At 36.9% G+C, this 12167-nt stretch overlaps 1 protein-coding gene across 4 annotated transcripts in view; it reads left to right on the top strand.

The window, feature by feature from the left end:
- Window positions 1–10770, top strand: part of LOC128865682 (putative phosphatidate phosphatase) — an 87288-nt gene extending 76518 nt beyond the window's left edge. For 3 of the 4 annotated variants that reach the window (XM_054105945.1, XM_054105946.1, XM_054105944.1), the window contains exons 5-7: window positions 2499–2678; window positions 2744–2920; window positions 10407–10770. In XM_054105945.1, the coding sequence (XP_053961920.1) occupies window positions 2499–2678; window positions 2744–2920; window positions 10407–10514 (465 nt within the window). In that variant the 3' untranslated portion in view covers window positions 10515–10770. Of the gene's footprint in view, window positions 1–2498; window positions 2679–2743; window positions 2921–3265; window positions 3502–10406 lie in introns of those variants that run through there. The other variant, XM_054105947.1, reaches the window with a different exon arrangement.
- The last annotated feature ends 1397 nt before the right edge of the window (window positions 10771–12167 follow it).

Here is a 12167-nt window from a genome sequence, read left to right as displayed (position 1 = left end):
ACTTAAAAAAATAAAATAACTTACAAAAAGATGTAATTATGTTATAAAGTAAAAAATGTGTACAAAAACATTTTCCTATCGCAGGGCTCGTAGATAAATTAACGTGATTTGCAAAAACAAAAAAAAAACAAAAAACGAATTAGATTCGCTGTGAAGGTGTTACGTGAATTTCATGGACAACAAAAACGCACATCACAAATAGAAGGAGGAGCTCGGCCAAACACCTAACAGAAGTGTACGCGCCAATTATTTATTTATTAATTTTATGGGCACGTTTAAGATTTCTTCTTAATCATCCAATTTTGTTTCTGAATTTTTTTCCCAAAATGATTTTGATTGATAGAAATCTTGCGAAAAGGTAATTAATTTTGCGCATGTCACTTTTTGCATGCATCTTCCTTTTTCAGTTCTGTGCAACAGCAAACAAAAAATAAAGTGACACAAATTTTTCTGTGGAGAGTTTACCAGAGTTCTGAACATATTTTGTATTTAGATCCGGTTTTCCAGCTATTTTGCTATTGTATTTATCTATGATGGATTTTCTAAACTTGGTTTCCGCCCGCAAAGTTGGGCATTTAAACTCGGCTTAACTGGAAAGCGAAGTTGAACTTGCAGTGGCTTGCTGACCTTTAGATTTTGGAAAAGTTAATTTAAGGCGCTTTCTCATTCCTTAAAAGTTATCTGCTTAAACTTTTTATTTTTTACATTTGTTAAAACTAAAAACTTTGTACTAATTAATTATTCAATAAAAGCCTCAAAAAGAAGATTATTTTCAATTCCCATTTTACTATTGATATCAATTTCGTAATACAAATTGCAATACCATTTAATCTCTTTGGTTAATTTAAAATGTTAGCTAAAGAAAAAAATCATCAACCTGACATCTTTCAGATGGCATTAGACCACTCACAGCCTCAATCGTTGCAGCTTCTCCTACCCTTCTAAGTTATCTAAAATGATATTCGATAAATAGAGGATAAGTTATAGGCCCACAGCAGCTTATTAAGTACAAACAAGACCAGCTCTGTTAAGAGCAAATGACTATATAGAGATTTAGATCTACATATGTAATATATCGAATTTAAAACGGTTGCGAATTAATGAACAAGAGATACAGAAACGGCTATCATCATGTAAAAGTCGCTATTTGTTTATATGCATGTACATATGTATATATATATAGAAAATAAAAGGAATGCGAACTAGGGATGTTTCCAATAGACTTCCCTGAATATAAAAATTCTGATGTTTTATTGTTATAAAAAGCGTAGACATGAATGTCATACAGGGCGGTTCGTCTAACGTTTCGAATTACGACTAAGCCAATTTAGCCAATTTTTTCTTTCCCTAAATTGCAGAGGACTGCATAAACGACATTTAGTTTCAATATAAGGGTGCTACAGGTCCCACAGCCATCCTTACGTTCGATCATTTACGCATACCTTTGAAAATTAAATAATCAGCTGAAACGATATCCCCGTTTCAAATTGGATCCATTCGACAATTTTTTTGGGGTGCCATTGAAGATGAATGTAATGCAAATCATCCAGAGACAATTCTAACTGCCATGGATAAGTGCCGAAACTCGCGAAATTATAGTAAAAATTAGGTTAACAGAATGAACGACCTTAAATTCAGACGTGAAAGTCATTTTAACAAAATTGTGTTACAGGCTTAAGCCCATGCCGTGCTTTAACGAGTCTGACTCGTGATGAAAATTTTTGGCCCAAACATTAATACGACGAGCCAGGCTCGTTAATAGATTATCGGGCCAAACGTAAATATCACGAGCCTGCGTCGTGATTGAATGTTAGTTTCTATCTGTACGTCACTAGAGTTAGTCACGAGTCTCATAATTGCTGTTACATCATCTCGCGCATCAGTCTGAATCCTTAATATTAAAAAACAAAGTAATACAGTTATCTTCCGATTCTAATGACCCTCCTTATAGTAAATTACACAAATGTTAAGGTTTTACTTTTAGCTATGCAGTCCACTTCACTTTCCACTACTACGAGTATGTAAATTAAAAGTAGCTGGCACAGGATGAACTTATTAAAATACGCATACTTCCTCCTAGTGCTTGGTTAACTTTTTCATTTCATTTGGGTGACTCTGTGTAGTAGTTGTAATTTAGCTTGTAAAAAGCTTGGTTTTAGAATGTCTATTATTAGCTAAAATTTGGTTTTAATTAAAATATAATATTTGAAACGCGGTTACCGATAAATTACTACTATGCAAAGTTGGTCGGTCTGATGAATTTTATTACAATAATTGGGAAAAGTGCAGGATTAACTCAAACAACAGTGCATTGAATCTCGTCTTTAAGTTTAGGAATTGTCTTTGGGTGGATTTTTACAATTTCTTCCTCATCATGCATGCCTCGCGTTTTTATCATTTGAAATATCTAAATAAAATCTGCATCTATGTAAAAAAAACTATATATTTTATTAAAACTTAACATTGTAAAATTGTATTTTATGTGATTTATTACGTAGGTCTGTCAGCCAATATTGTTCGACGGCACTACTTGCGATGATTCCATAAACGTGGGAAAATACATCGAGTACTTCACGTGTAAAGGTGATGATTCCACAAAGCGCATGTTGAAGGAAGTCCGTCTCTCTTTCCCCAGCGGCCACTCTAGCTTTACATTCTACACGATGGTTTATACTGCGGTAAGCTCGAAATCTAATTAGTTTTTACTAAATATGAAAAAAATTAATTATACTTTTTTTTTTAGCTATACTTACAATCACGCATGAATTGGCACGGATCGAAATTGTTGCGGCATTTTCTGCAGTTCCTATTTATTATGATTGCCTGGTACACAGCCCTGAGCCGGGTGTCTGATTATAAACACCATTGGTCTGATGTGCTGGCCGGTTCGACGATCGGAGCATTCACTGCTGTGATCGTGGTAAGTTTATCGTAATTTTTCATTCATAAACCTAAAAATATTTGTGTGTGTGATGTATCTAATGTATGTATGTATATCTACTCTTGAAGTATATGGAATGCCATCGCTTCAAGCGGGGGCCTACTTTTGAGATATTTATGAATAGTTGCACTTATGCACATTTTTTGTATTCTCACAAGCATCGAAAGTGTTCAGAAATTAAATTTCAGTTTGCATGTGCCTTTGCACCTTACCTTACCATTTTATGTTCTTTTAAAATACTTACAAGAGCAGTATGTGTTTGAAACCGCAATTTTAATCAAAATCAAAAAGCTCATTGACGCCATATCTCCTTCATTTTTCTAGAGTTACTTTCTTCCGAAGGATTGGTTCAATTGGAATACAGTTTGGCCCGTTAAGCATAATAAAGAGAACTGATAGCTAAAAACAAATACAATTTAACCGAACTACTATTAATTATATCAATTTGAGAAAGTCATTTATGTAAATTTTCTATAAAGACGAATAGCTAGAAATTTAGTATCGAAGAAGAAAAATTGAAAACCAAAACAAAATAAAAACATTATATGAAAAGTTACTAATTTTTGCAGTCGTTTTATTTCACTACAGTTGAACTGTCTTGGCAAATTTAAAAATAGCTTAGCCCTCTATTTGCGTTATTTTTCTATTTTTCCAAAAGAGAGCTCAACTGCACTTTGCGCTTCTCTGGTGCGCTTGTGGTATTTATGAACAGCCTTTTCATGGCAGCATTGCACAACGCAGTTTGAACTCTTTCTATTCCATGTCCAGGGCTTTGCAATCAACAACAATGACGCATCACGCCCGTCGATATGCTACGTTTAAAGGTACAGTGTTTCATGTTTAAGACTAAATTATTTCTTTTTCAACTCAACCAAAGCATGTGTACCACGTATTTTTCCATTGGAAAGGAAGTAGAAAGTGTAGATATGGGTTAAGCACCTCTTTAACAAACATTTTCCGATTTTCATGCAATTTTACTGATCTAACTTTTATAGAAAAGGTACGGCAGAGGGAAAGTCTGTGTGCTAAAGTCTCCTTTTACATTCTTATAGCCTAGACAGACGCCGACGTTAATCGGGATTAACGACTTAATTCGCAATTATCTCAGGAATTAAGTGTAACTAATGCAGATTGACAACTAAACTTAATCTCATCATTTAAGGGGGTCTTCTGGTCTCGAGGCCCTGAAATGAAGGGTTTTTTTGGGGATTGATTGTGACAAATCCTGTGAATATTTTTAAAAAATTTTTAACACCCGCGACCTTGAAATGGCGCTGAAGACGTCCACCTCCAAACGAAACAGGTCTCCATTTTGGTCACGGTTTTTCCACCTGGGTAATCAGAAAGCAAAAATTAGATATGCGTTGTCTTCAGAGTTGCCCTGGTTAAGTTTTCCCGTGACAGATTTTTTTTTTTAAATTTTTTTCAAAAGTTATGCAACAATTTGCAAAAAAAATTTTTTTTTGCTCATTTTTTGAAATTTAAAAGGTTATAAAAATGGAATGAAAAAAAATTTCAAAAATCGTACACGGGGAAACTTAGCGGTAAGTTTTCCGAACCTTTTAAGACCAAAACCATTGAAATCGGAGTATAACTACTATGAAAAGTGTGACCAAAATGCTTATAAAATACGATTTTCGGGGAAACGCGTTTAAAGATAAAGTTTATGATGAAAACGGCCGGAGGAGGGTACACTTCGGTGCCCAGAAAAATGTGAAAAAATGCGATTTTCAAAAAATCCTTTCTGTGGCGTATTCTCGCATACACATACAACAAAATTATGCAAAAAAAAAAATCGATTTTTTTTTCGCTGGAGACCAGAAGACCCCCTTAAGAGGATTAGGAGAATTTTCGATGGTAACCGAATGGATTGCCGAAAAATGACAGTTAATATCTGTTGTGAATGAAAAAGGTGCCTGTCAAACTTACAACAAGGTGCATGCCACAAAAATAGGAAAAGAAGAGTGGTTTTACTTGTAATTTTGTACAATGGTTATAATCGAACAAGGCGAATTGAGTACTGAAAGTGGCGTCTTCCCAAAACAGTTACTTTATTTCACGCGATTTTGGCAAGTCTGGCGTCAGTTCCCTAACCAGTACAAAACAAACGAACAAAATAAACCAAAGGATGAGAAATTAAATGTTCGTGAAAATTCAGTGAATGGCTTGGTAAAATTGTGATTTATGAGATTTAAACTAAACAAACTAATGAAACGAAGGGAAGTGTGTTAAATGAAAGTGAAAGCTCAATTTAATATAAAGCCTCATTATGCAGTTTCTTTACGTTTTTATGCGGAAGACGCCGTGGCAAGAAACTGGGTGTGTGAGCGTATAATTTCTTGTGTCTATTAGTTTTATTGCTTTCGCCTGCTCTTCTTCTTCACAAACAAGTAATCACCCTTTCGTTTGTTTATTCATGGCGCAACCTTTATATTCAAGACTCAACCTTGTATTCTATCATCTTTAGTTTCTTATATATATATATAAATGTGAAAATCTGTCCCTATGTTCGCTTATAACTCGAGAATGGCTGAACGGATTGATCTTAACTTGGTCTTGAATTATTCGTGGAGGTCTAGGGAAGGTTTAAAAGGTGAGAAAAATTCGAATAATTGCCGGGAAAATGGTCAAAACGTGGACCCGGGTAACCTTCGGATGTGTATATACAATATGGGTATCAAATGAAAGCTGTTGGTGAATGCTTTAGTTCAGAGTATTTTTCATGCCGCTCCGTGACTAGGGTCTCGAGATAGAGACCAAAACGTGGACCCTAGAATGTGTTTGTACAATATGAATATCAAATTGAAGCTGTTGGTGAATGCTTTAGTACAGAGTATTTTTCATGCCGCTCCGAGACTGGGGTCTCGAGATATAGGTCAAAACGTGGGCCCGGGTAACCTTCGGATGTGTATGTACAATATGGGTATCAAATGGAAGCTGTTGGTGAATGCTTTAGTTCAGAGTATTTTTCATGCCGCTCCGTGACTAGGGTCCCGAGATAGAGACCAACACGTGGACCCTAGAATGTGTTTGTACAATATGGATATCAATTGGAAGCTGTTGGTGAATGCTTTAGTACAGAGTATTTCTCATGCCGCTCCGTGACTGGGGTCTCGAGATATAGGTCAAAACGTGGGCCCGGGTAACCTTTGGTTGTGGATGTGCAATATGGGCATCAAATGAAAGCTGTCGATAAGTGCTTTAATGTGGGGTAATTTTCATACCTATTGATGACTAGGGTCTCGAAATATATGCCAAAACGTGGACGCGCCGTGTCTTTAAACCGAATTAAACCAAACTTACACACATTGTTAAGTAGGTATTGAAGATGGTTTCCGTATAGTTTGAATACCTTTTGGTAGATAGGGTCTCGAGATATAGGTCAAAACGTGGACCCGGGTAACCTTCGGACATATATGTACAATATGGGTAGCAAATGGAAGCTGTTGATGATTTCTATAGTATAGAGTATTTTTCATACCGTTCCGTGACTAGGGCCTCGAGATAGAGACCAAAACGTGGAGCCTAGAATGTGTTTGTACAATATGGATATCAAATGGAAGCTGTTGGTGAATGCCTTTAGTTCACAGTATTTTTCATGCCGCTCCGTGACTAGGGCCTCGAGATAGAGACCAAAACGTGGAGCCTAGAATGTGTTTGTACAATATGGATATCAAATGGAAGCTGTTGGCGAATGCTTTAGTTCAGAGTATTTTCCATGCCGCTCCGTGACTAGGGCCTCGAGATAGAGACCAACACGTGGACCCTAGAATGTGTTTGTACAATATAGATATCAATTGGAAGCTGTTGGTGAATGCTTTAGTTCAGAGTATTTTTCATGCCGCTCCGTGACTAGGGCCTCGAGATAGAGACCAACACTTGGACCCTAGAATGTGTTTGTACAATATGGATATCAATTGGAAGCTGTTGGTGAATGCTTTAGTTCAGAGTATTTTTCATGCCGCTCCGTGACTAGGGCCTCGAGATAGAGACCAACACGTGGACCCTAGAATGTGTTTGTACAATATGGATATCAATTCGAAGCTGTTGGTGAATGCTTTAGTACAGAGTATTTTTCATGCCGCTCCGTGACTAGGGCCTCGAGATAGAGACCAAAACGTGGAGCCTAGAATGTGTTTGTGCAATATGGATATCAAATGGAAGCTGTTAGTGAATGCTTTAGTTCACAGTATTTTTCATGCCGCTCCGTGACTAGGGCCTCGAGATAGAGACCAAAACGTGGAGCCTAGAATGTGTTTGTACAATATGGATATCAAATGGAAGCTGTTGGTGAATGCTTTAGTACAGAGTATTTTTCATGCCGCTCCGTGACTAGGGTCTCGAGAGATAGGTCAAAACGTGGACCCGGGTAACCTTCGGATGTGTATGTACAATATGGGTATCAAATGGAAGCTGTTGGTGAAAGCTTTAGTACAGAGTAGTTTTCATGCCGCTCCGTGTCTAGGGCCTCGAGATAGAGACCAAAACGTGGACCCGGGTAACCTTCGGATGTGTATGTACAATATGGGTATCAAATGGAAGCTGTTGGTGAAAGCTTTAGTACAGAGTAGTTTTCATGCCGCTCCGTGACTAGGGCCTTGAGATAGAGACCAACACGTGGACCCTAGAATATGTTTGTACAATATGGATATCAAATTAAAGCTGTTGGTGAATGCTTTAGTTCAGAGTATTTTTCATGCCGCTCCGTGACAGGGGTCTCGAGATATAGGTCAAAACGTGGACTCAGGTAACCTTCGGATGTGTATGTTCAATATGGGTATCAAATGGAAGCTGTTGGTGAATGCTTTAGTTCAGAGTATTTTTCATGCCGCTCCGTGACTAGGGTCTCGAGATAGAGACCAAAACGTGGTATTGAATAAATAAATAAATAGTATTAGAATAAAGAAATAAATAATATGAAAACCATATCTTTTCTGTTCTAAACCATATCTATTCTATTTTAGTGTGCCCAGCGAAGCGGGCCGGGTTTGCTAGTACCTCATAAAACTAAATAACTCACTATTTTTTATTTTTAATTCTGCCAACTCTCTTTCAAGAAAGTTTCATTAGACAGCTTTCATAGAGGGAGACCTTTCTTGCTTCAAGATTTATGAATTCTCTTTTGGTATTGCCCGTCGTGTTCGCACACCTTGCAATTGTTAGTTTTCAGTATACAGTCAGCAACAACATTGAGAAGAATAAGAACACAAAGGGTGTTGAGGGAACACGAGCATCACAAGTAATGAGTTGAAGCAACAACTGTCTCCCTGTATGATTGCGTTCTTACTGATACTCATGAAATGCTTCGAAGCAAATGTAATTTTTGGCAGCTCTTTTCCAGTGCTCCAAATTATTTACACCATTTGCTTCATCTATTCCCCACTTGCTAAAGCTTGGCGAATAGAAAATACCTGTTATAACATGACGGGTATATCTTACAGACTAGAGATATACAATTTTACTAACAGCTAATGTAAATGTTAATAAAATCTCCCATAAAAGAGAAATAGAAACTAACAGTACAGAGCGTCAATGGGAGATTTAAAAGCAGATAAACAATTGAGAGTGAATGGCTCAACCTAATAATTACCAGATGAAGTCCAAAATAAACAAGACTGAGCTAAAATAGGATCGACAGGAGCTTTGTTCTGATAACTTCGAGTTTATTTATTCAAAATAGTCCCCTCTGGCCTCGATATACTATTTTGCGCGATCTAAAAGCTTTTCGAAAGAGTATTTCAGGTCATTGACTTGAATGTCCTTCATGATGTCGGTACATGCCTTTTGGATGGCCTCTACGGACGCAAAACGTTTTCCTTTCATGGCCAAATGCAATTTTCCGAATAGGTAGAAGGCGAAAAAGGTGAGTGATTGATGGTTAAAATGCGATTTCTAGTCAAAAAATCAGTCACATGAGTGGATCGATAAGAGGGTCCTTTATCATGCAATAGCGCCAGCTTCCCTCTTCGCGGTATTCAGGGCGATGCAACAAACGTTTCAAAACGCCAAGATAGAAAACTGCATTTGACGCTTAGTTTCAGGATCATGTTGGAAACACCACGTTTCATCACCAGTTAAAACGTTAAAACGAATACTTTCAAAGCCGGAGCGTTTGTATCCATTCGGACGACATGACCCAGCCAACGTAGCCGCTGGATCTTTATTCGCTGCGCTATGTCTATGTCGTCGTAAAGCTCATACAGCTCATCGTTCAATCGTCTGCTATATTCGCCGTTGCCAACGTGCAAAGGTCCAAAAATCTTCCGCAGAATCTTTCTCTCAAACGTTAGCCCAAATGATCAGTTAAAATGCGATAAATCGATGTTTCGGGGATATTCAACTCTGACTCCATGAATTTCAACAATGATTTCCATGGATTTTTGGGTGATTACTGATTTTGGGGGCTCGTATGTTTATTGTCATTTATGTCCTCACAACCATCTCTGAAACATGTAAACCACTCACGAACTCTGGTACGAGATAGACAATCATCGCCATAAACTGTTTCGGTAAACGTTTTACCCATTTTACCGATTTGAAAACAAAATTTGATATTAGCTCTTTGTTCGAAACTTATTTTTGTACCGATGACACAAACATACGGACCCTTTAGACGCAATAACTTTCTTTCAACCGAATGTAACCAAGCTTTCACTAGAAGTCAGCTAGGGATGTAACTTCCAACGCACTAACTCATTAAAAAGATCGCGCCATCAAAAACATTTTTATGACGCCAGTCTTGTTTATTGGGGACTTCACCTTGTATTTCAGTTCGGATTATTATATAGTATTTTGTTTTTTAATAATTGCGTTTTTCGTTTTGAAATTTTGCTATTTTTTAATATCAAGATGAATTTTTTTTATAAAAACACAAAGTAAAAGAAGGGTTACATCAACCGGCGGGGGACGAGTATCGGCATATAGCCGCCCAAGCCGTTTTACCGTTCTGAACGCGTGTCGGCATATAGCCGCCCGAATTAGTTCGCGACGTCTGTCGTTCTGAGCGATAAGATACGCATATAGTAAAAGGGTCACGTTTCCATTCAAAGACATTAAGGGCCATTTGCGATGAAGTCTTATCTTCCTTATAATGTAAACTTACGATGTGAGACGACGGTAGAGTCAGAACGAATTTCACTGCCAGTGGAACCAGCAGGCTTTTTATATATATTTTTTTGTGTTAAATAAATGCTTCTATTGTTAAATAAATCCTTAGTTTTTATAACGTTCAACGTATTTATTTTCATTACTGCGCACTCCAATACCTTTTATACTAAGCGATGCTCGCCCGTCGAGCGGCTCCGTTCCCAAAGCGTTAAATGTCATATACTTATTTTCCATGTTTTAATACACTTGGGTAACTCCTTCTTTATTTTACAAGTTTTGTGAATGTTTTTAGCCAGAAGTATTGAATTCCAAAACCAAATTACTCATACATTTAATATTTCAATATTTTATTTTCCAGGCGAACTACGTTTCCGATTTGTTTCAACGAAAATCAACGCAACAATATCTACTGCCACGTACATCTCAAGACGCACAACCACAGACGATAACTCACAATGGTCATTAATCTCCAGCTCTGGACAGTATTTCGCCTTTTACCCGCAAAGCGTTTTAGACTATAAGCTTAGATTTACTATATATTTATACACATACAAGTGATGACAGCGCCTTTTATTCTGAAGTCGTCGTTATGCTATTTATTTTATCGATGTGAGGAAAAAATATCTATAAGTAGTAGCTTTAATGATAGTCGACAGTAAGTTAGTTATTAAATTGACACACCATTGCATGTATACAACTGTATACATGTCGTTTTACAGTTACATACGTACAATTATTTTTTTAAATGATATTCCAATGCGCAACAGGTGCATACTCGTATGTGGCGAAGTGATTGCTGGTGATGCGCCACGAGTGCAATAGGACAGTGAGTAATTAGTAAATGCGTGTCTTAAATCAATTTTACAAGATGTAGTTTCGAACTACTTAAACAATCGTCAATTTGCGAAAAATAATAACTATGAAATAGATTCAAGTGCTTTGTAAGCGAAATTTGGTTGATTCATTGAATGTATAAAGAAATAACCAATCAAATTAAAAGATTTTATGTTGCTTTCGCGACTGAAGTACAAAAAGAATCGTTGCATTTTCGCTAAATAGTGTCCACTTAATAAAATAAAAGTACAATCATAGATAATAAAATAAGTAAAAAAAACACCTTTTTATTTAAAACAATGAGGGGATTCACGATAATCGTGAAATAATTTTGGAAAACGAAGCTTACGAATATACGAAATTAACTGCAATTAACCTCAATACGCGCAAAAACGCAAATTTCGTTTACGACTTTGCGTGGTATGTCGATGCAGTGCAAGGTGGACGACAGCCACGTTGTACAGAAAGCAAAGATGTGGCTAACGTCAACTATCACCGAATTTGAAGGAATCAGCTAATTTGCTGACGTAATAAGGAGTATGAAAGCGGTTTGTTTACAAAAGAGGTCGGCAAAATATAAGATTGTGTTGGTAATATAAAAACTCGGATTTTTATAATATTTTCAAACATTCCTATTACATTAAGAAATATACACATTGCCTATAAAGTCTGCGTGCACCTTAGAAATATTTTTAAATTGCTTAAAAACGTAATATAAATTTATGGTTGGTATTCATCAATTCTTTCATTACATTGTTAAGTAGGTAGGTAGGATGGCTGTCGCAATGACACACTTTCATAAGTCCATTGTGATACCACTGGAACTTATCCTTGCACTATGAGTACCTTTTGAAACCATCCGGTAGCTTTAATAAACGAGCAAAGCTTCGTTAGTTTGAGATGCGCTCTGTCCGCTACATCAGTTAAAAATGCCGTATAAAGAGTGCGGAACCTCTTTATAGCTAAGCTTTCACACTCACATTAAAGGTGTCTGACTGTTTCATCTTCTTCTGTCTTAAGACAGCTTCTACAGAAATCGAAGTACGGGAGTCCTAACCTTCTAGCGTGGCTGCCTATTAAACAATGGCCAGTTAATACCCCTATCATGTTTCTTATAGCATCTTTGTTGAACCTTAACAAGCTTTTTGATCGACCACTGTTCCATTTCGGCCATGTCTGTCTGCTTAGTTCGCATATTGTGAGGTTTTACCTGGTTGATCGTTTCCCTATCTATAAGTAGTTTAAAAGTGGCAATAGGAATAGGTATCAGCGACTTATGCACTTG

Source organism: Anastrepha ludens, chromosome 6, assembly GCF_028408465.1.
Source record: "Anastrepha ludens isolate Willacy chromosome 6, idAnaLude1.1, whole genome shotgun sequence".
Classification (NCBI taxonomy): domain Eukaryota; kingdom Metazoa; phylum Arthropoda; class Insecta; order Diptera; family Tephritidae; genus Anastrepha; species Anastrepha ludens.
The sequence above is the reverse complement of the archived record's forward strand: the minus strand, read 5'-3'. Positions and strand labels throughout refer to the sequence as shown.